We start from the raw sequence: 25,520 nt of genomic DNA, 5'->3' as shown, positions 1-25,520 counted from the left end.
AGTGCCCTGTATAACTGAGGCATAACCTTTCTATTTTTGTATTCACTTCCCCTTGCAGTAAATGATAATATTCAGTTAGCTTTCCTAATTACTTGCTGTGCCTGCATACTAACCTTTTGCAATTCATACACTCGGACACCCAGATCCCCCAACATCTCGGAGCTCTGCATTCTCTCACCATTTAGATAAAAAAAAATTATTCTTCCTGCCAAAATGGACAATTTCACATTCTCCCACATGATACTCTTATTTGCCAGATCTTTGCCCACTCACTTAACCTATCTATGTCCCTTTGTAGCCTCCTAATGTCCTCTTCACAACTTACTTTCCAACCTATCTTTGTGTCATCAAATTTAGCAACCAAATCTTTGGCCCCTTCATCCAAGTCATTTATATAAATTGTAAAAAGTTGAGGCCACAGCACTGATCCCTGTGGCACACCACTTGTTATATCTTGCCAATCTTGTTTCCTGTTAGCTCACCAATCTTCTATCCATGCCAATATGTTACTCCTACACCATTGGCTTTGATTTTCTGCAACCTCATGTGGCACTTTATCAAATGCCTTCTGAAAATCTAAATACAGTACATCCACCGGTTCCTCTTTATCCACAGCACATGTTACTTCTTCAGAGAACTCCAATAAATTGATTCCCTTGAATTTTCTTAGGTGCCCTGCTATAATGTCTTTAATGTTAGATTCTCACATTTTCCCTTTGACAGATGTTAAGCTAACTTGCCTGTAGTTTCCTGTTTTCTGTCTCCCTTTTTGAATGAAGGAGTTATGTTTCTTTATATCACCTGGATTCTAATGCAGGTTAGGATAGTAACTTACTCCCGAGTTGATTTTTGGTGTGACGGGTTTGGCTTGCTGGCAATTTCTAACAAAAGAAATTGCGTACAATGCAATAAAATACTAAAGACACCTGTTTGTTTTGTCATAAAATAGAGCCTTACTGATTTCCTTGTCCTTGTCTCTCTTTACTTCTCTCATGACCTTGCAAAAAATGATGTTGCCCATATTGCAGTTCTGTCTGGCAGTGGGCTTGCAGTTTATTGTGTCATATACATTTAAGAACATTTAGATTATTCTCTCTAACTAAATTATCATAAATAGCGCCATATAAGTCAACCCCTCATGCCAGACAACCCAACTTTTTTCAGCCCCAAAAATCATGTTTTTGCACATAACTGAACCCCACCTTTACAGCCAGGACATGCTAGATTCGCATTAGTAATGTTTTAACCCAAAAATACATGTTTTACTTGCCAGTAACTTAAAATTGGACGCAAGGGATCAAGCAGGGGATACAGGCTACGATGTGAAGATGCTGGGAGTTTAAGAAATGCCCACTCTTCGCGTCAGATGCCGATAACATTTGAAAATGGGGAACCACACAAACCCATGCCAGCAGTGCGCTTTGATACCTGGCGTATAAGTCGATCCCCATTTTTGAAAAGATTCTTCTAGGCTTTATAAGTTGCCTTATAGGCTGACATCTACAGTATCTTATTTCATTTTAAGCCCCTGTTTCTTTGCACACTAGATCAACCTGGGTTAAAAATGTATAAAATAAAAATTGAAATCTAATTGGCACCTCGAAAACCCCAGCCTTGTACAACATCTGTAACTACAGGCAGGAATTTTAGTTCACCGGGGGCCCAGGAGAGGCCAGGGAACAGGCCCCCAACCACAATTTCATGCTGGCTGGCCAATTAACAGCCAGCTTGCGTGAAAGGTGCACTGAAAGGCTCAGCGCTGCAGGGGTGCAGCTGGGAGGAGGGCAAGCGCTGAAGCTGGCGTGTGGGAGTGCGGAATGAAAGTTCCTTGAAGGCAGAAAGCTTCCTGCTTCATGGAGCTGAAGAATTTAAATGCAAAAAAATGAAGATTTGAAAAAACAGGTAAAAATGTCCACGCATCAGAATGAGCCACCGGAACATATGGATGATGAATTCTGTCCATTTTTAAAAATTAACATAGGAAACCTCATCCTGTCCATGGATGATTTTTCCTGAAAAATACAAAGTCCGTCTGGCCCATTTGCCTGTCCACCAACCATAACCGAAAAATCTGGTAATTACTACTATTAATTATTGGCAGGAGTGCTTCTGACTCTCGCGTGCGTAACTGAAATATTACACAGGTGTGCAATGATGTAGGGACACTTGCCCGACGTCATCATGTGTTATTTCACGCTCGAGTGGCTCAGGTGCGCGCCTGCATGCTGAGCAAAAAGTTCTACCCTATGGGTACGGTAAGTGGCAAGTCTGGAAAATAAGACTCCCTTGTCCCTTCCCTTCTGTCTTTCTAACTATCATTTGAAGTTCATATCACAGGAGACAGCCACTCAGTCCATTGTGTTTGTCATGACTTTGTATCTATATCCCTTTCCCTTTCCTCCTCTATTCTCCTTACTGTCCTTTTCCAATCTATGCATTGCTTTCTTTCGTTCTAGCCCACCCCACTTTTTTTTTGTCGCTTGTGTTTGCTTTCCCTTCCAGATTTCCTGTATCTCTTTTTTTGTTTGTCTCTTTTATGGGGAGAAAGCAAGAAGTATAAAAAGATACGATTAAAGCTTGATTGAGCCAACCTCGTGGACTGGGAGGAAGCACACTGCATTTTAGTTTGTTACAATATTCATGGGAACAGATTTGGGTCTGGGTTGTTGCAACATCAGCAGGAGCTTGAGCGTAGCCACTCGACAATAAATGACTCAGGAAGACACCAAGCATTTGAATTGTGGCCATTTGGAAAGAGCCAAGATACTCTCACCCTCAGTATTAACATAAATCAAATTTAGTTTGCTTAGTTTTAAAATAACATTGCTCATATCACAAAGATTACATGTTAAAGTTGCAAATCTATAACAAAAAAAAATGAGATTGTGACAGGGTACCCACCACAATTGCATTTTCAGTACTCCTCATGATTAAATATCTCAGGATTGGGGGAAGAAGAGATGAATGAGTGCACCAGGAAAGATTTTGCCAGTATTCACGAGGATTACATCACAACGGTGACTATATTCCCTATCAGCATTGTTGCAAAAGTATTTAGAAACCAATTATTTGGTGGACAAGAATTAAATGTGAAATCGTCCCAGATGCGCACAAGGTCCAGTAGCAGGCGGGAAAATGGTTGTTTTACCTGCCGGCCGCAATGATGGGTTTTTGCGCCATATCGTCCCATTCCCAATGCATCTGAGCTGCCGTCCTGAACCTCAGCAGTTCATGTGGTGTAGGTACACTCAGTGCTGTTAGGGAAGGAGTTCCAGGATTTTGACCCAGTGACAGTGAAGGAACGGCAATATGTTTCCAAGTCGGGATGGCGAGTTGTCTTAGAGGGTAACTTCCAGGTGGAGGTGTTCCCGTGTATCTGCTGCCCTTGTCCTTTGAGATGGTAGCGGTTGTGGGTTTGGAAGGTGCTGCCTAAGGAGTCTTGGTGAGTTTCTGCAGTGCGTTGTGCAGATGGTACACGCTGCTGCCATTGTTTGTCAGTGGTAGGAGTGAGTGTTTGTGGAAGGGGTGCAAATCGAGCAGGCTGCTTTTTCCTGGATGGTCTCGAGCTTCCTGAGTGTTGTTGCTATACTCATCCAGGCAAGGGGAGAGTATTCCATCACACTCCTGACTTGTGCCTTGGTGGTGGACAGGCTTCGGGGAGTCAGGAGGTGAGTTACTTGCCGCAGGATTCCTAGCATCTGACCTGCTCTTGTAGCCACAGCATTTATATGGCTTACAATTTCTCCATCTGGCTTCATGCAGGACTAGCTGGCATACAAAAAGGAGAGGTTGCAGACTGTTGGAGGAATACCTGACATCAATGCCCTCACAGACTTTGAAAATAGCATCATCCAGCTGGCTGGCTATGATCTGGACCATTCCTGTCCTGATAGTGAGGTTGGCAGTGCTCAACCAAGTGAGGATTCAGCAGTGCGACACCCATCAGACAGCCGTGCTGTGAGTGAATTCCAATGTTCCACAGTCCCCTGCCATGCACTAATTATCTCTCCTTGCTTTCGCAGGCACATCTGGGGAGCAGCCAAGGGGGTCCACAAGCCAGGCTCTCTACTCGAGCCCCGATGACGCCTCAGAAGAAGAATCTAAAGACCCTTTGCAGCCCTCACCCACACCGTCCACCGGCGCAGAGGCACAAATCTCGGTGGGACTTAGTCTAGAGTAGCCTCAGGGTCACGATCTGGTGAGGACATTGTACTGTCTGATCCACAGTAGGCGGCTGCAAGGACTTTCCAGGTTTACGGCGCTCGGAGGACTGCTGGAAGCCTGAAATCTGCTGAGCCCGAGTCAGACGACGAGCCTTGGGACTCAATCATACCTCATTGGCTGGAGCTGCAAAGGCAAGCTCGGAACGTCAGGAAGGGATGTCCGCTGCACTCAGCTTGCAAGGTACGATGTAGGAGTTTGTCTGCCTTCATTCTGAGTTGATAGTGAGTTGGCATGGCAGCGCTGAGATCAACACAGGTAGGATGGCAGCTGCCATGGAGACCTCGTTTCAAGACATCAGTCCTGCACCATCACTGACACCATCTTTGGCCTCCGGTGCTAACACGAGAGGGGTGTGGGGCATCTTGATCTCGCTCCAGCTTCCACTTCTCAAGGAGTGAGCCAGGGGCATACCGGGGAGGGAGGAGGATCAACGGGTGCATACCCTGGGGTCATCTACCCAGGTGACTCTGGGAGTATTCGGCCCATCCGAATTCCCTCTTCCTGTGATCCCAGCAGCTCCAGTTCCACAGGCCGAGGAGGGTGCCACTGCCACGCAGCAGGATCCCAAAAGCAGGCCAGGGCCCTCCAGGTCTTGAACCTCCAGAGATCGCCTGCCAAGGGCATCACAGACAAGATGTAGCAGCCAGCAGGCTGCCTCCATCTTTGCTGTGGATGTTGGAGGAGCACCAAGATGTAGTGGCAGGGTTACGAAGATGTAGTTGCACAGCTTGCGCATGGGAGTTAATCACTTGTACATAATGTTCACTATTGTAAGTAAACTCCCAAGAATGTCTCCTTACCTATTGCTCCTTGTTATGATGAGCGGTATGCGTGTCACTCTCAGATTTGAAACCTTGTTCCCTGCACGAGGTGTAAAGGCATGAGTCTTAGTCCACAGCCTCTTTTCTGTCCCATGTGTAACCTCAGACCAAAGTAATGGTCCAGCTTCACATTCACTGGACGCATTAGTGCTACCTCCGCCTCGATGGTGCTCATCATTGGTGCCAGAATGTTGTGGGCAGGCATCAGAGTTCCAAAATTCTTTTGGTTTGCTCTCAGCATCTTTGCAGTGGGGCTGGCCTCCCATCTCTTCAGCATCTGTGACCAGTGATGCTGTGCTCCTGAAGGGAACAGGTGCTGAAGGCTGACAAAGGATCACGTGCATTGAAAATTTCACAGCTGCACCTCCATGATATGACCCTGATCACAGGGCAAGCGAACTGCCCTCAGCCAGACAGGAGTCAGACGTTCATCAGAGGATACGTGCAGCTCGTCCTCTCCAGGTCCTCCCCCCTGTTACAGCACCAGATTGTGTAGCATGTATCAAGCAACGATGATGTGCAACACCCTCTGGGGACTGTATTGCAGTGCTCCACTGGAGCTGTTTAGGCACCGGAACCTCATTTTCAAAATGCCTATGGTTTGCCCCACTAAAGTCCAGGTTGCAGCATGAGCCAGTCTGTGGCTGCTGCATGGGTGTTATCAGCCACGTCCTCTGTAGTAACCCTTGCCCTCGAGGAGCCAGCCCTACAGCACCTCTGGACCCTGGAAGATGTCAGGGATCTGAGACTTGCTAAGAGTGTAGAAGTCGTGGACGCACCTTTGGAATCGTCACTGACCTGTAGGATGTTTGTGTGATGGTTACACACCAGCTGAACATTCAGCGAGTGGAAGCCCTTCAGGTTGACCATAATTGACTGCTCGTTGCCATGGAGATCTAAGCACCACATGAGTGCATTCGATGGCACCCTCGCCTGTGGAAATCCTGAGATCTGCACACATCCCCAGCACTGTTGCTTCCTAGCTTTCCTGAATCTAGTCGAAATGCACAAAGTTCTCTGCCTTCGTGAAGATGGCATCTGTGATCTCCTCGATACACTTGTGCGTGGAGGCTTGCGAGATCCCGCAGTGGTCACCAGTGGAGCCCTGGAAGTAAAAATTGAATGCTGTGGTCACTTTCACAGCCACTGGCAGTGGATTCCTTCTGTGTCCCCTAGGCACCAAATCCTGCAGCAAATGGCACATGTGACCTACCAGTTCCCTAGACATACACAGTCTTCGGTGACACTGATTCTTAGTCACCTCCAGGATTGACAGGCGCCATCTATAGACCCTGGGCATAGCAAGGCACCTATGAGTGATGACTTGCTGTGGATCTTCAGCTGTGTGCGCAGCAGGTCCTGCTGCCCCTTCCATTTTGAGGGAGGTGCTCCTCCCTTTGCTGAGCCTTTGTTGCACTCTTCTCCTCTCTCTGGTCTCTGTAAGCCAAGAGGCATACTGCTAAATCACCAGGCTCCATGATCCTGATATTCTCCTGCAGGATCAAAGACCGACACACCTCGGTTAGCATAGGTATACTAAGAACCTCTCTTGGTTAAGTCTGAAGGCCCATTCATGCATGCAGAAGAGTGCTGGCCACCACTTGGATGGCTAGTGTGTAATGCGCTCATTGGCTGTTGGAAACCCCACCCACCTCCACCCTGCTCCACATAACTGATTGGCAGCTGCTTCGGCCACTAGGCTGCATGCTGTGCTCTCAGCTCAGGCGCAGGCATTCTTTTAAACCGCAACGCAAGACTGTGCTGTTAGCTTGAACCATAATGAACACTGGTCCAAGCTTTAATTAAGACGTTGCAAGGATCTGTGAGCGCCTCCAACACTGCGCCATGGCCACCTTTCGTAAGGGGATTGTACAACTTGCCCAGTTGGCCAATTGCTCTGCTGCTCCCTAAAACGCACTTTAATTGGCAGCCTGCACCCAAGGGCTGAAAAGTTGTGGGGCATTTGGTGGCACTTTCATGCTTTAGTGTTGCCTGAGTGAGCAGAAAAGCTTCAGAAGTCCGACTCCAAGCATGTCAGTGGAGCTGCTGCTGAGGAAGAATGCTCCGTTTGACAAGCTTTCACAACTGACAGCCAGCTGGGAAAAAGCGACATGCCTGTGCCCCCTGCAAATCCACAGTACCGCTTCCTTGATGTCCTAAGGCCGATGCTCATGAGTGCTGCGCAGGGTTGTGTGCACTCGCCCCCAAGTTCACCTTGAAGTTCTGGTTGCCAGGTGCACACCTTTTAAAGGCAGTCGTGAAGGACGCCAACATGGATGGTAAATTTGACATGGGATGATTCCAGTGAGCAGGGCTTACAATTAGATGCAAATGTATAAAAATGACATTCCCAGCATGCGACGGTGGGAAATACAGACCGCCATTGACAGGTGGAGTGGACGATCGCAAACTGATTTCACAACAGCATAAAATTGATTTTTGGCCTTCTCTCTGTATTGTTTCTCCTCCTCCTCCTCCTCCTCCTCCTCCTCCTCCCCCCCACTCCCACCCCAACCTGCCCACCATGATGCCTGACACCAACAGGGCTGCATATTCCGGCCTAAGTTTTAAATCTCTCTTTCCATGCTCTTACAACTGAGATTTTAAATGGATGAACAGCAATGAAAAAGCACAGGAAAAACAGCTGTGGATGGGGACGTTTTAAAAATACAGTGTTGTTGTAGGCAAAGGAAAGATGTACAGTGCAGGTATAAACTATGAAAATGGGTAAATAGGGGATTTTTGAGGCACCTTGTGTGGGGAAATAGGTAACTATAAAACATAGTTGTGTAATTTCTAAATTTTAACTTCCAATCAGGCACAAGTAACAAACAACCAGTTGTTTTGCATTCCATTGATTGCTCTCCCCAGTATTAAATGAAATTGCTTGGAATATTTTGATTCCTTTGGAAGAGAAACGGATTGCTGCATTTTCCTTAACACTTGTTCTATTTGTTCATGTCCTTTTTTTAAATTGCATTAATAGCTTGTATATTTATCCTTTACAGATGATAAAGGTTCAACTGGAGTTAGGCCTGAGTAAGTATATTTTTTTGTAAATTTTAAAAAATTTTGCAACTTGTAAAATGGTGCACTTAATTTACTTATAATGCTCACGCATTTTTTTGGTCTTTTTAATTTCAGTGAAACAAAATTAAAATGTTCTCTTATGTAGTAATGTTACAAAAATATACACATTCCATGGAATTAAAATGTAAACTATGTGGGGACAGGTGCGAAGCTGTAAAATAGCACCTGTAGGTAAATCTCATAAAGGAGTTCACTGAGGCAAACCAGTATTTTTTAAAAAAAATAAATACTCAAAGGAAGTTAAAATCAAATTGATGTTAGGCAGGAAAATCAAAGGAAAGCACCAGAGATAATGAAGTTTACACAGGTGAGCAAATGGGAGAAACAAGACTGAAAGGGTGGAATTTAACAAGTAAATTAAGATGAAGGGTATCTTGTGTTTTCTATATGGAATATTCAAAAACAAGAAAGCCAAATGCTTTAAAAGGCCAATGAGATGTGATAACTTCAGCCTCTGCCAAAAACTCCATTCATCCACCGCTGATTCCACTCACCCCACCCTCGCCAGCTGCTATTTCAGACTGAACTAGATTGTTCGCAATCTATTGAAGTGATTTTGGGGAGTTGTTGCACTGTTTCCTGTAGATGATATATATCGCATCCACATCGTCTCAGAGAGCACTCAGTTCAGTGGCATGGGCTTTCAAAACAAACTGTTCCATCCTGGCAGTCCCAGATTTCTTTCATTATTGTAACTTCATCCATCCAACAAAATCGTGAGTACTGCTTCACAGCCCAATGTTCTATTTGATTCCATGAAGTGTTCTGACTCAATATCTGTTAATTGTATGAGGGTGGTGGGTATCAGTTCGGATTCACTTGTGCTCCTATCAGTAGGAACAGTCAAACGTGGTGGTTGGGTTAGGTGGTGTATGTTTGGTTGCACTTTTTATTTTTAAAGGCTTATTAAAAATGTGTAAAAGATTGGCTCCAGTTCTATGCTCCACTACCTGGCCTTCTGGAATATAAAAATATCTTCTCCATGACCAAGACCTTGTACTTCTGTAGCATCACAGCTCTCCTAGCTTGCCTTTCATCCTCCGCCCTCCATAAACTTCAGCTGCCCAAAACTCTGCTGCCCATTTTGCACATCAAGTCCTGCTCACCCATCACCTATTGATGACCTACATTGATTCCTGGCTCTCTATCGCCTCTAATTTAAAGTTCTCATTCTCCTGCTTAAGTCCTTTATAGCCTTTATCTCTCCCTATCTGTGTAACCTCCAGCCTCTGAAAACTGGATCCCTACACCTGAACCCTGTTTCTTCAATTCTGGACTTCTCTGCATTTTCATGGCCCCCCCACCCCCCAACACTGCCTCACGATTGGCAGTTATGTCTCCCATCCCTTAGCCTTCTGGCTGTGGAATTCCCTGTCTAAACTCCCTGCCTCTCCGCCTTCCCCTTCTCATTTTAAGACCTTCCTTAAGTTGAATAGCTTTGACCACACCTTAGGCTTTAAATAAATGCCAAGCCACAGAAGGATTTATTTTTTCTGATTATGCCTGAGAAATGCCGTGGTTAGGAGTTTATGTGTTTGAAGGTTGTATATTTGCAATTGAAAATGTTTTTAAATTTTAGTGCAATTATTAAAGATGGTAATTGTTTTGTTTGTTTTTGAGAATCTCATTAGATTTCAGAAACTTGCCAAGTTTTTTGGGTTGTGGATTCACATGAGCTCTTGGGAACATTAGAATATGATGGAAACATGTCATACATGTGTCTTTGAAGTACGTTGTTGCTTTGCCACTTGTGTGGAATTATTGCATTCTTTAACAAGTACAGGTTGGGGGGGAGTGAATAAGGTGCATTTAAGGAAGAAGCTCATGGTATAGGGATGTGCTAAGGATTCAGAACCTTTGTTGAGATAATAATTTGGATGTTCATTGGGTTTTATTGCAATAAAAAATCCCAAGGCGCTGGATTGTTTTATATAAATTGTGAGAGAATGTTGAAGGGATATTGATTAGGGTGTTTAAGATAGGTTGGATTTTAAGGAGCATCTTAAGAGGAAAATTTGAGATAGTGTTTGTAGTGATAGTTGTGGAAAGTGTATGGTTTTGATTAGGTTTGTGTGATGTCCTCTGTGTAAATCCGATATGGCTTACCCCTCCTAAATGTGTGTTTCCTGCCTTGGAAACCTGATCCCGCTCCTTAGTGCCTTTCTAATTCTGGCCTTCTGTGTTAAAGCCCAAACCACCCTGATAATTTGACCTTGGAGAGTTGGGACTGGAATTAAAAATAAGAGAGGTGGTTAAGGGGTGGGATTGTAGTGTGGATTTGATTGGTTGGGGGGGATTGGGGGTTGTTGTATTTATTGTGAATTGTTGTGTTATGGGGTAGTTAATTGGAATAGGTTGGATGGGAACAGGGGTTTTGGATGTTGGAATGGGGAACAGGGGGTTGGTGGACATAAAGGTTTACGGAGTTGAATTGTAAGAGTCCAAGTGGGGTTTTGGAATATATAGTGTTAAACAGAGGCATGGGTTGAAGAGTTAGTTAGTGAAGGTTGGGTTGTTGGTACTGTTATGAATGAAGTTATGGATTATGTGTAATTTTGGTGGTGAAGTTTGGGTGGATGAGATGTAAGGGGTTTATGTGCATGGGTGATGTAGCATTGCATGGGGTTTTATGAGCATGTAGTTTTAAGCATTTTGTATATGGCACATTTGTTAATATGGTTTGGAAAGGGATGCCTGGTGTGTGTAATATTAATGACCAATATGGAAAGTTCCTTTTGTGAGAGTATGGAGAACTATGTTACCATTTAATGTTTAAAATATTTGAAAAACTTAGTGGTTTAAATATTGGGTTCAGCTGCAAAATACTGATTTAGTGGAATATTATTTCACTATGCTATGAAAATTACTTTTCTTAAAAAGCATTTTTTGTAAAATTATTTATTGAGCATGGTTGATGAAAAATATGTTACAATGTAAGGGTTATTTTAGAATGTTGTGGAATTTTGTGAAATATAGTACAGGTTGAATATTTATTTGGATTAGTGTTGTATTTATTGTTATGGTTGATGATGTGAACTGTAGTAATTTTTGCAAAAGTGTTGTTATGGTTTGATTGGAAATATTGCTGGTTTTGATGAAAGTGGTGGTGGAATTGTCAGGGTGATAGTGATGTGTGTTTGAATGGGAGCCTTAATTGAATTTGGGTTGACATCAGTATTGATTAAAGTCACTTTTTTGTTGGGAAGTTGTATTTAAAGTTAGGTGTTTTTTTAATTTTGAGGAATGTTGTTAAAGAAAGAAGCAAGGTCCAAGAAGAAATTAGTCGAATGTCCTTTAAAGCAATGCTGAAAGTACAAGAGGATATTAAGGCATTGAAACAATTGTTAACAGTAGTTGCAAGTGGACTTTAGCACAGGTAAATGAAATATCGCCAGATAGAATTTCATGGTAAATGAAATTCGGAAAGAAAGTTATGTATTAAGACCATTTTGCAAGAAAGTGGTGAATCCATTGCATTTGTAATTCAGGGGTGAGAGATTTGATGTTATGTATTTGATTATGATTATTGTAATGAATTATGATTGTTTTTTGGTAGATTATTTTTTTGGTGGGTTTATTAGAAATTTTGTTAATGAAAATTTTTAAAATTGTGAAATATTGGGTGGTGTTGAGAGAAGCATTTTATTTTTATTTAGTTTAGTTGTATTTGTGCCAAAAGTTTAGGGGGTTTTTAGGGTTGATGTTATAAATATATAACATAGAATAGTCCAGCACGGAGAGAGGTCATTGGGTCCCTCTTGACAATATGTAGAAATACCAAAAGGAAGGTTTTCCTTTCAAGTTATATCAGCAATTTGTTGTGACTTGAGCTGGTTGAAAAAATGAATAGGCATCTATTCCAGAGTCTCCAACTCTTTCTGCCCCATAGTAATCTTCTGGTTTTATTCCATAACCAAATAATGTGATCGTGATGGGGTTGAATACTATACTATATTTGTAACAACATGGTTATAAAAATACTTGTCTACAACAGTTATCCAGTATTGCCACAGAAACTGGAGGCCTTATGAAAATTTTAAAAAAATGGCTCCCCACAGAGGGACAGTTGACTGAGATCTCCTGTGGCCACTTTATGGATTATTGCAGAGGTCAGGTGCTTAATTCTGGTCTGGTGAAAAACAGACCATTTAAGCTGCTGTATGCAGGTGGAAAGCTACTTGGAGTCTGCCAAGAAAGACTAAGTAACCCTCATCATAAGAAATTCGCCAGCATGAGCAGCATATTTTTTGGATAGGTGTAAGTATCTTCCCACATTGCCACCAAACAGAGAAGACTCATTCCATATTTTCAGAAGTGCCCAAAAGGAAAAACTCCTGAAACTAGCGTAGAATTGGATGTAGAGCCAAAGGTCAGAGAAAAGCGACTTTAAATTTGTCAATATTTTGAATTTATTCATAGGAGCTTAAAAATGCTGAAATAGCACTAAGAACACAGAAAATACCACCGGGACTTCAGCATGAAAATACAGCACCAGCAGAGTAAGTTTGTGAATTTCTTAGCAAACGTGAGGTCTAAGATGCGGCTGAACAGTTTTTAACTAAAATAATGTTTATGGTAAAGGGTGTTTAATGATACATTGGTCATAAGATAGTAGCACTTCTGCTGAGCTCAGGTTACTGCTTTGCAGCTGAATTGGCTGATTAGCTGCAACTTTACATTTTTATTTGTTGCATAGTCCAGTTTCACATTCAATGCAAAGTGACAGTGGCAGAAGCAATAGGCTGACTGTGTCAGTTCAGCTGATCAGGAGGTGAGAACTTGTACATTAGGAAAATAACATGTTAAGAAATCATAACCTTGGCTTTCTGATCATGTGCACCTCTGGAGTGAGGGGAGGGTTTTCTAACTTCCACAGAGATGGCCGCCTGATCCCAGGTAAATTTCCTGCCCTGTGATCATTTGCATGCAATATCTCCTGGCCTTCATTGTGGAGACCTGCAAAACTGGGACCAGAGACATGCTGGGGGAGGAAATTGCAAAGACCTCTTAGCAGACAGAAACTACAACACCCTTTCTGCTCACCTTTGAATTTTGGATCTGGGCCTTTGCAGGCTTCTTTGATGTTCTGCATTCAGATATGTCAAACAGCAGGAAGCACAACATGCACATACATCAGATTGAGATGGGACAAAAATTGCTCAATGCCTCCCCAAGCTCCTCTGGCCCTATCCATTCCAGATCAATTGGAAAACTGGCAGGAGGGGATGAAAAAGCCTAGGCCTGTGTGCTTTGCTTTTTAAATTACACAGCTGCTTAAAAGAAACTTCATTTTTAAAAAATGGATCTTGGGGACTTGCATACTGCTTGAATATGAAATACTGGTAAAACTTGTTACACTCAAGTTGTAGATTTTGAAATAAAAGAGCACCTTAGACTACATTTTGTATTAACTACATTTTCCAGAGCAGACTCTTCTGGGGAAAAACTGCAACTTTTAACAAAGTACACTGAACAGATATGAGTTCCAAGCAATGGTTAAAACAGAATTTCTGTTAGATCTAAGATTTACTATCACAGTAAATCTATCCTATTTTTGTAGACAATTAATCACATTGTAAGTTACGATAATTTCAATGAAATGATTGTGCCCTTAATACATTCTGTTTTGTCACTGTTTTAAATCTCATTTTGATAAATATTTCACAAAAACAATTGGATACAATACAGTATTGGTTAAGTAATAGACTAATTTAGATATCAGGTTTAAGAATGAGTGAGGGAGCCCACAAATTTATTTGCTGAAACCTGGCTTAGTCCAGCAAAATAAAATTTTACCTTTTCATTCAGGCTTCTACATTATTTATTGGGCACTTTCTGAGGCCCATACAGTTACATAGATAGTAATGGCTTCACGAAGTAGTAATGACTTCAGGAAGCAGTCCTAGAATATTGTTCTGAATATAATGTGAAGGAGCTAAAGCGATAGGGAAAAAAACTCATGCTCAAATATGTGCTTGGTATCCATTATCACAACTATTTATTTCCTATGTTAGCAACACTAATAGCATAGCAAGTGCACTTTAAAGTTGCAACTTAATAAAGAATTGCTAGTTGAACTTAAAAGGAATAGGAGCCATGAATAGGTCATTTGCCCCTTTGGGCCTGCACTGCCATTCCATAATGTAGCTGATCTGATTGTGGCCTTAATTCCACTTTCCTGCCTACCCGCCATAATCTTTGACTCCTTGTGGGGGATAAAAATCTGTCTAACTCAGCCTTGAATATGTTCAATGACCCAGCCTCCACTGCTCTCTTTGGAACAGAATTTGAAAGACTAATGACCATCTGAGAGAATAAATTCCTCCTCACTTCCATCTTAAATAGGAGACCTTTATTTTGAAACTGTGCCTCCTAGCTCTAGACACCCCCACCTCCCCCCCACAAGGGGAGGGTAATATCTTCTCAGCATCTACCCTGTTAAGTCCCCTCTGAATCTTACATGTTTCAATGAAATCTTCTCTCATTCTTCTAAATTCCAATAATTATAGGCCTAACCTGCTTAACCTTTCCTCATAAGACAAACTCTTCATCCCAGGAATCAACCTAGTGAACTGAACTGCTTTCAATGTAAGTATATTCCTCCTTATGTAAGGAGACCAAAACAGTACACAGTATTCTAGGTGCAGTCTCACCAATGTCCTTAACAGTTATAGCAAAACTTCCCTACTTTTATATTCCAACCCCCTTGCGATAAAAGCCAACATTCCAATTGCCTTCCTAATTACTTGCTGTGCCTGCATGCTAACCATTTGTGATTAATGTTTCAGGACACCAAGATTTATCTATACTGCAGCATTCTGCAGTCTCTCTCCATTTAAGTAATCTGCTTTTCTATTCTTCCTGCCAAAATGTGCAAATTCCCATTTTCCCATACTATACTCCATCTGCTAAATTTTTGCCCACTCCCATAACTTATGTATATCCTTTTGCAGACGCCTTGTGTCATCTTCGCAACTTGCTTTACTACCTTTTATGTAAAAATATCATAAATCTGATTATTATTCAGTCACATTCTTTGCCAGGCAAGTGAAATGTCAAAGTAACCATATAACATGGCTCAGTGTATTTATTGTAGTTTTCCCATTTTCATGAAAAGTCACCAATGTAGGCTTGATTTTTTTTGTCCATTTCCCTTTTTTTTTGCTTTAATACAACATTGTTTCATTATGTCTTATGAATATCACGTTATTGTTGAGGAAGAAAATCTTAAAGCTATGTAAATAACTTTAACAAAAATCTGAAGCTTTCACTGTGTAACTTTTAGCATTAGAAATAATGTTTAAACCTCTTACACCAGAAATACTTACAGTAAATTTACATTATTCATTTCATCTTTTTGTATTCAGTTATTTTTCAATGAAATTTTTACAAGTTTGGTACAAATGACTGGATGATTAACTTACTTAACTGGATCAAAATACATTATTTGACCATTTTGTATTGGATGGCTAATCATATTTAGAGAATGAATGTGTAGTCCCCTGTAATTTAATCTATACTGTGTTCTTGCCCTGTAGAGATCTTAAACTACTGAAACCAAGTCAGCTTGCATAACCCCAAGCTGCTAATTACAGGGGGACATTAGCAGGACTTGAAATGAGTCACTCACTTGCTCTTTTTAGTTGGCAATTGGTGGTAGATAGCAGATAGTAGTGAAAAAATGTTTTTTTTTAAAACACTGTTCTTGTCAATTTAAGGATAGCATTTCACCAGTCTTTAATTTCATTAAAGCTTTAGCAGGTAGAATAGTATGATAGTTATCGTACTGGACTACCAATCAAGAGCTTGAGTTCAGATTCCACCCTGGAAAATGGTGTAATTGTCTTATAAATCTGATAACCTGACCATAAAAATGGAGTAAAAATAACAGTGTTAAAAGGCACAAAAACAATCCAATGGATATAATGAATGCTGCTAATTATTGTGCAATATGTCATTAGAATTTTGATTTTGTTTCAAAACTTTTTATTTTGGACGTACAGTTACATGGCATAGTGGTTAAGGTACAGGGCTAGCAAACTTTGGAATTAATCCTGGTAATTTGGTGGAAAGTTACTGGTTGACTCTTAAGGTGATATTTTAACTCCTTCAAAATGCTTAGAGTTAAAATCAGACCCTTAGAAACTACCAATGGATCCTAAATATGGCCTTCTCAGGCTCATTCACACACTCCAAACAAATTAAAAGAGTAAACTTTTGAAGTAAATCTTTGACTAAGTACCATCAATTGTTCCCTGGAAGTACCCTCCCTCATCTTGTTTCTCCAGCCACAGTCTCATCCCTCCACCCCTTACAAATTTCTCTTACTGCTTATATCCATAATGCTATTTATCTCACCAAGGATCTCCATTTGCCAACTGATTAGCATTTCATTTTATTTAGCAATGTAACCTTTCAAACTGTTGTAAACAAATAGTTATGCACGTGAAAATAGTCTTGCGGCAGTGAATATCAACAAACCTCAGCTAATTCTGAATTATATTTTGACAGCTATTTCAGACAGCTGGTTGAACAGTTTGAGGTTCAGTTACAGCAGTACCGACAGCAAATAGAGGAATTGGAAAATCACCTCGCTACTCAGGCTAACAGTTCTCATATGACTCCACAAGGTTTGGATTATTAAAAAAAAGTTCAAATGTTTTGCAATACAGGGTAGTATGGTGGTGAATGTTCAAGAAGCAATATGTTCTGCAATTTTACAGTAGGATGTCTGACTTCCCCAATGGGTAGGTTCATACGTAACCAGCTTTGTCTGTGATAGTGGAGTGAGATACTGCAAAACCTCTCCCCTACCCCCCCCCCCCACCGCCCCCATCAAGGGTAAAGTCGAAATGCAAATTAAGCATGGCCAGTAACCTGGAATTGTGGTTATAAAGAGCAAAAAGTCGAATGTGAAAAGGGAATTCAGGACATCGAGCCCCTTTTCTCACTCCACCCCCACCCCTCTGGCAAGCGCAATTTGTATTTGCATTTCTTCTTTATCACATTTCAATTTCCAGAGGGAGACTTTTCAGATAAAACTTCCAAAAACCACATGACAAACTTGCTCCAGATTTTGTTATCAAATCCTGAATAAATTGCCAAATACTGCGATGCTTGAAATCTAAAATAAAAACATAAAATGCTGGAAACACTCCACTGGTTAGATATCTGTGGAGAAAAGAGGATAGAGTTAACATTACAGGTCTGTGATCCTTCATTAATACCTACTGCATCATCCACGCTGTATATCCTTGTAACCTGTGTCCCATTTCTAGCTAATTGTTCAAATACATACAGCCACTCTTGGAAGAAAAAAGTTCTAGTCTTGCATAACATTTGGCCCTATTTTGTATTTGTCTTTACCTTGCAGTCAAAGATTTAAAAAATCAAATTGCATTGATCATATCCATCACTTGTATCATTTAATTAGATTTCTCAGCCTCTCAATATTTTCTCTAATGAAAACAATTTCAGTTGTCAATCTATTATAACTTAAACTCTTAATCAGAATTGGTCTCGTTCTTCTCCAAAGTATCTTGTGTTCAAATTTTTAATCAAATGCACTTTCTCAGTGGAGGTTGGTGATAGGGAGCAGAATAAAAACATCTTTAATAGTGCAGCATTTGTATATTTAAGGGCAGCTTGTCAGTAGTATTTAATGCTCCTAATGGGACCACTAACTTTTTCAAAACAGAAGGAACCCATTCAGCCTATCGCCAATTGGCAGATTGTGACAAGTGATCTGTACTGATGTCTGAGTTTCACCATATATTGGTGTCTTGAATTAATATGTAGAGATGTGCATTCTAGTTTGTAGATGGCACCAAGCTGAGAGGCACAGTACGGTGTGTGGATGGGGACAGGAAGGGACATGATCAGAGTGGATGAGAGTGTAAAGCTATGGGAAAGGTCTATTTTAGATCTAGGATAGACTAGGCAAAATATTTTCTTATGGTGAAAGACTACGGACTATGAGCGAAGTGGTTTAGTGTTCAAGTACACATCAGCAAAAGCTGGTAATCTAAAAGGCTAATAGAATGTTGGCCTTTATCTCGGGAATTCAAAGGTGAAGAAGTGATAATTCACGTGTAAATAGTTCTGATCACATCCTATCTGACATATTGCATTCAATTTTAGGTATTAAAAATCAGGATAGCTGGACTGGCCTTGCAAGGAGTACAATGCAGATTCACCAGAATGATGATAGAGCTTAAAGGATAAATTATGAGGATGGGCTGCCTAAATTTGGCTTGTATTCCCTTGAGTTTAGAAGGTTGAGGGGCAATCTAATTGTCATGTTGAAAATATCAAAAAGATTAAGAAGGCATACTGGATACTTTTGAACCAAGACAGGGAATATAAGAACAGGGATGCTATGCTGGAACTGTATGAAGCGCTAGTTAGGCCATAGCTTGAGCACAGTGTAAAGTTCTGATCACTGCATTACAGGAGTGATGTGATCGCACTAGAGACTATATGGAGGGGGTTTACTAGAATGTTGTCAATTGAGAATCAATGGAGAATTTTAGTTATGAGGAAATATTGGCTAGGTTGCAGAGGCTGAGGGGAAATATAATTGAGGTGTATAAAATTACGAAAAGCCTCAATAGACCTATTTTGCTAAGAAGAGAAGTCAATACCATGGAACATAGATTGAAAGTAATTGGTAGAAGAATTAGAGGGAAGTTGAGGATTTTTTTTCACCCAGGAGCTGGTAGTGTGAAAGGCTAGTGTGACTCCTTTACAAAGTCCTGGAAATTTTCTTGGATAACAACTTGTAGAATGTAATTGCTGGATAGAGAATTTATTTAGAGCAGATTAGTTTTGTCAGGGACAAATTTTATAATTTGGAAGAAGAATGCTATTAGTTGAATTTGTGAGGGATATCAGTGCTAAGTATTGTATACTTTCTTTCCACTTTTGTTTCCCAGTATCAATATCTAGCCTAGCCAGGTCAGGGGTAGGGATGTCTTTTCAAGAGTGAAGCTTCCATTTTCCCAACAAAGTGCCTTTTGTCAATTTTTTGTCAGGAACTGAGAGAAAGTAAAACTTGGCTGTGTCAGTTGCTGGGAAACTGGGAATAGAAATGGAACAAACACCCTGAACAGGATAATCCTGCTTGATGGCTTAACTTTGCTAAGGAGCTGTTTTAGCAAATATTAAATAATGTATACTAGTGAAGGCTTGAGACAAGAGAGAGTCTAGATAGGTAGCTACCGAATTACTAGTAAGTTACCTTCCCCTTGAACAGAAAAAAAATCAGTATAATAATGACAGTGACATTCTTGTGAAATGTATTGATGTTGATTACTATAGGATTGATTTGGCAGTCATTTCCTCCACGATAAAATAGCTAGCCAATGCTTGGACCTGAATAGTGACCATTTGGATGAATCCTTGGAGTATGCCCATGAAACTATACCTCAGCAAAAAATCATCTTTGGAGAGGAAGGGAGAACATATCGTAATAAACACTATATGGACAAAGGATTTTTTAAAAATTTTTGCTGTTTGACCATTTTTGTCATTCCTACAGACTTATCTCTTGCAATGCAGAAAGTATACCAGACATTTGTGGCCTTGGCTGCCCAACTCCAGTCGATACATGAAAGTGCAAAGGTAGGGCTTGAATTGAGTATTTGCTTAAGTCCTTAAAGTTAATCATTTTGAAGTCTATTAGCTGTTAATAATGTTTAGTAGAATTGAAAGGCAAATAATGCTAACTTCTGATTTAGCATATATTGATGAGCACAGCTAATATCTGTAGAAAATTTATACCAGAAAGTTATGTCACTTCTGAGAGAAATGTTGCTGAGGTTTGATTAATATGTATCTATATATTACAATCAGTAGGTATCTCATCATATTCCATTTCAAAATACATTTAAAAAAATCCTATGTCAATTACTTTGCATCCCTAAAAACTTATGCCTGAAGGTGGTTCTGTGATGCTACCTTAGCAACCATGGTATCATGCTGATCTCAGCTTGTAAGCATATTCACACCTTGCTACTGAGTGTTATACAGAAAATATTTGCTCAGGCCCCTTGAGATCAGCTGATGTGCAAGTTATTTTAGAATTCTTGTTGTTTAGTGTTACACAGCTTCCAGTATTTTAAAAATAAATTTGGGGTGTTTCATTATTAAAAGGGTAACAGCCCCATTAAAAGTGAGGACCTCTTAATAAGCTTTGAGAAAGCCAATGCTTGCTTAGAATTTGATCAATTCAGCCTCCTCAGCACTAAACGATGCAGGACCTCATTGAAGTATTAATGTTCCTAAAATCATAGTTAATAACATTTCTAAAAAGCAGCCATGAGAAAACTTTCCAAGATCCGAGGATTCACTTTCCATCTTGGTAAATAGTCACCAGAGTAAATAAGGAGAAACTGTTCCCAGTGGCAGAAAGATCAGTAACCAGAAGACACAGGTTTGAGATAAATGGTAAAAGAACCAAAGGCAACATGAGGGAAAAACATATAAGCAGTAAGTTGTTATGATTGGGAATCCACTGGAAGCAAATTTAATACTAACTTTCAAAAGGAAATTTGACAAATACTTGAAGAGGAAAACTTGCAGAATGATAGGGAAAGAACAGGGGTGTGAGACTGATTGGATAGTTCTTTCAAAGAGCCAGCATAGGCACAACGGGTCAAATGGCCATTTTATGATTTCCTACATTTTGGTTATATTCAGTTTGGGAAGGGAGAAACTAAATCTCCATGCAACGAATCCACACAATACCATCATTCATAATCCTGATTAATCAATCTTCTCTGGTATTTCACTTGGCTAATCGAGTGCTATTTCAGGTCAGGCAGAGTTAGGGAGTTGAGGGGGAGAAACGGGGCTAAAGGGTGAAAAAGAAGGGTATAGGGTTGGGAAGGAGAAATGGGAGTGAAAGGGAGAGGAGAAGAGTTCCTGAAAATTATGAGATCACAATCCTTAGTTTTAATTCTAATTGGAGACCATGCTGTTTTCACTAAAATTAGGAACTCTTCACTTGGCGTGAAATTGCCCCATTCCCATCCAATGAAGTATTCGTAAATACTCCCACTTTTTCAACCACCTCCCAAATCACCTCTGCCGTAAAACATTTACAAACCCTGTCCCTACTGATTCCCTCACTTGCTGCTTCCCTCCTTTCTCATCTCCCCTTTTACCCTCTCTTTGCTCCTTCACATCTTCCCTTTTCCCCCTCACTCTCCCCTTCTTTCTCACTTTCCTTTTTCATAGCCCTCCCTCTCCTACCCTCCTCCTATTTCCTCTTACTCCAGTTTTCCTTTCCTCTTACTCCAGTCTCTCCCCCCCCCCCCCAACAGACAGACAGACAGACACACACACACACACACACACACACACACACACACACACACACACACACACACACGTAACTCAGCTTGACCTGTATGTAGCACTTGGTCTTATCTAGCCGTGTGCAATGCCGGAAGATCGACTACTCATGATATGATTGGTAATGCAGTGTGGTTGGTTGGTTGTTTCTTCCTTCATGCACTAAATTCCCAGTCTCTGTTACCTTATAGTGAAATACTATTCAAAAAAACTAGTGATTGGTGTCATAGCATAGTTGCCTTTAATGATGGAATAGATGTATTTAAGAATTATCAAATATTGTAATATCCGTATGTTAGTTCTGCAGTAAGTAATCTATTGCTTTCATTCTATTAGTCTTAATAAACGAAGTAAGCCTGTTTTGTTTTAGTGGTATTGTTTGGAGTTATGCGGTAATGAAACTTATTTTTCTTCAGATTCTAAGAGAACAGTATCTTGGCTATCGGAAAACATTCCTTGGAGATGCTACCGATGTCTTTGAAGCAAGGCGTGCTGAAACTAAGAAATGGCAAAATGCTCCTCGTGTCACAACTGGGCCAACTCCCTTCAGCATACCAAATGCAGCGGCAGTTGCCATGGCTGCAACATTATCACAGCAGCAACAGCCTGCTACAGGTCTGAATGTCTTCAAGTTATAGATGAATAGTGTTGAGACAAATATATGGTTACAATGTGTCATACCATATAGTGAACAAGTATATTGCTCTTTCTTTCTTCCTGGATACATCTCCATGGTCTTACTGCTGTATTAGAAAGCATCTAAGACTTTGTACTTTTTTTGTTTTAAATAAAATGAGCGAGATAAAATTAAATATTGATACCTGCATAAAAAAACTACCAGATCATGATTATGCAGGGTATACAAAGCAATAATCTTAAAGCTACAAAGTACTTAATCTCTTAAATTGATGTTTCGAAGATCATTACTACAGTAATTTAGAAAATGTGAAGTGACTTTTTATACTGTAAACATGACTAAGAATTTAGTTTGAAGTGACCTGTGAGGCTTTTGAGTGTTGAATTGTTGAGTCGCCAAATTCTGACGGATTTCAGAAAAATTTAAATATTTATTATAAATAATGTTTTTGTTCAAAAAAACTTGATCAAAATATAAACTTAAAAGGATGGCTAATGGGTAAATTTCAGGTATATATAGCCCTTAGTTGTTTTGGGTTAGATTTTGCTTTGATTAACCTATAGGCTTGATACTACTGAAGGACATTACATACCATATCCATTATATTTATACAATGAGGTATTTTTTCCCTTCCACTTATTCAAAAAGAGTGTTGTATAATATATTGGTATAACATTGTACTCTGCAAGATATGGATTTGTGCTTAAGTTCCAACATGATATATCCCTGACCTGAGGTGAAAGGTGACTAGCAGAGGCTAGACACTTTTCCACAAGGATATCATTTGAGGAGTGGCTCATTCCAACCTAACTACTACTGCAACCCTTCCGACAGCATGGACAACTTGTCACAGGCCTTGGCAGATCAGATGCCCACTTTCTTTATTGTCAGTGGCACACTGGGTTGACAGGAAATTTTGAAATTGCCTTGTTTATGTTTGAATGAAATGCTCCTCACTAAATATAGCAGATCCCATTGCAGGTGCTATTCCAAGTAGAAACAGATGCCAGAGGTACAAAATTAAACTGGCATTTTTTCTTTAAATTGAAGCTTCAGGGATATAATTTTAAGAAAAACAGTGAATAAAAATACCTTATGTATATCTTTTGTGAAGGTGTAACAAAAGTGTATACCAGGCAGGTTCTACAATAGTATTAATAGATGTTGGTCTTTTTTAAATAAAAAATAATTAGACACAGCAGAAAGTAAAATATGTTTACAAAAGAAAGGAGGTAAAGGAGTAAATTAACCAGTATTAACATGCTGCTTTTTCTAATACTTGCACCAATAAGATTCTGCCTTAACATATTCCAGAGCAGCATTTAAAATGCAAGTAACTGAATTTACCAATCTCAACCGCATAATCTTTCAGTTTTGTACAGTTTTAAATATTTATTAACATGATAATTCCCTCTTCCCCCACCAGTAAAACTGGCTGGTTAGTATGTGTGATAAACCAAAATTAATGTTCTTTAATCAAATGTGAAAAATAATTAGAGTATTTGCTGTTACTAAGCAGAGTTAACAGCAATATATAAGCATTTAAGTTAATTTAAGTTGGTAAGGTATTTGCAAAATGAGGCTGCTAGAATAATGTGCAGGTAAGTTGGTGCACTTATGTGCTAAATTTTAATCAGTAAATACAATTTGTATAACTTTGCTTTCTGATGAAGCAGTAATAAAATTGTTGTTCTACTGAAAAGTGAGATGTCTTAATGGCCAAAAAAATCCACTTCTGCCTGGTATTGTAATGTTACAAACGCACTATGCGACACTATTTCTTTTATATACAAACACGCAGTGCCACAGTTGCCTTCCATATAACACTAGATTATGACACTGGTTTGATTATGAATCAGTCTTTGTAAATTATATATATTATACAATACTGCAATATCTGTAAAATTGTTATGTTAAAATCATTTGTGCGTTTGGCTCTTATCATTGTTCATTGAAATCTTTATATGATACAAAGAGACAGTTTCAGTTTACTTGACCTAGTATTAGGGCTGAATTTTTGAATAATGGAGAAGATCAAATTTGCTTAAAATTCTTCCATTTGAACCATCTTTTAATTAATGTCCCAGCAGATACCTAAAAAAGCTAGACACCAGTATTCCTTATTTGAATATTCAAAAATTATTTGCTGCATATGTACTCAGTTTTAACTAATGTATTTATTGCTAGCCACAGCAATTTAAAAAAATGTATTTTATGTATAATATAATATAAAACTGTAGTTGTGTAAGAATTTTCAAAAGTTTTAAAATGAAGCCTAAGTAGGCACATAAAATGATACTGTCTCTTTACTTAAGGATTTGATCCATAATTTGCTTATGTTTCCTGGCTTTTCTTTTGGCTTAATTTACAATTTTCTAGTTCTCAACACCAAATTCTTTCATTGACACTTAAAAGTCTTCTAGAATATCAGAATACAAAAGCAATATTATGTTCTACCTTTTAAGCAGGGCAAAATAAGTCGTGTGTTTGAACTGTGAAAGTGTGGCTGTGTTAAACCTACATTTGGAGTGTAAATTCAGTGGTGCCTTTTCAAACTGCGCACGCAAAGAAATTCACTTCTCGTTTGTAACTGCCTTGAGAACATGGATGATTTATTCCCTCAGTTTATAAAAGGTTACCTAATTTCAAACTGTAGTGCACTAAAATCAAGATTATAGCAGTTATGATTTTTTAAAAATGAAAATTGCATTGTTATGTTGCCATGTAATTGAGATGTTTCAAAACTAAACAATAAATTGAGCCGTGAAAGATCTTATTGTCTTGCTTCTTTATGTATTTTATTTGTTTAAAAAATATTACTAAATTGATTCACAATTAAGTGCAATGCATGTGTAAAATCTATCAATATATATATTATATATATTTATATACAAATATATATATATATAAAAATTGGGGGTTTTGTCACGAACTAAGCTGTTGATTTTAAAAAGTAACATTTGGAACACACCATTAGCTGATACTGACCAAAAAAAATATAAATATATATATACACACACATATAGTAGATATGCATACACTATAGTACTAATACATTTTATGAAAATGTAGGGAGAAAATATTTGATAAGAATATCTTTGATAGGGTTTTATTTGATTCAGTTTGTATGCAATTAAAGTGGATGAATTGGCCTAGACAAAGAATTGAATTAAAATTTAAATAGCATGAATATGGATCAATCTATTTTTAATGTATTAAGTTAACAATTTTTGGTCTAGTTTTAAACTAATTTTTTATAATATTTTAAGTCTGGACATTATTGTTTGATGCACTTGTCCATTGTTTCAAGAATAGCAGATGTAAAAAGTTCTCATATTGGAGAGTTTGATATATTCAATAAAGCTACTTCTAAGAGTAAGGCAAATTTTCTG

At 39.4% G+C, this 25,520-nt stretch overlaps 1 protein-coding gene across 1 annotated transcript in view; it reads left to right on the top strand.

Annotated features, from left to right (window-relative positions):
• The window catches only part of nup58 (nucleoporin 58), a 70,704-nt gene that overhangs the window by 20,539 nt on the left and 24,645 nt on the right, over positions 1 to 25,520 (top strand). Inside the window, 6 exon segments of the mRNA XM_041198681.1 lie at positions 8,054 to 8,084; positions 11,377 to 11,500; positions 12,552 to 12,634; positions 16,647 to 16,765; positions 19,675 to 19,757; positions 21,908 to 22,106. Of these exon segments, the coding sequence (XP_041054615.1) occupies positions 8,054 to 8,084; positions 11,377 to 11,500; positions 12,552 to 12,634; positions 16,647 to 16,765; positions 19,675 to 19,757; positions 21,908 to 22,106 (639 nt within the window).

This window comes from Carcharodon carcharias, chromosome 11 (genome assembly GCF_017639515.1).
Source record: "Carcharodon carcharias isolate sCarCar2 chromosome 11, sCarCar2.pri, whole genome shotgun sequence".
NCBI classification, from domain to species: Eukaryota; Metazoa; Chordata; class Chondrichthyes; order Lamniformes; family Lamnidae; genus Carcharodon; species Carcharodon carcharias.
The sequence above is the reverse complement of the archived record's forward strand: the minus strand, read 5'-3'. Positions and strand labels throughout refer to the sequence as shown.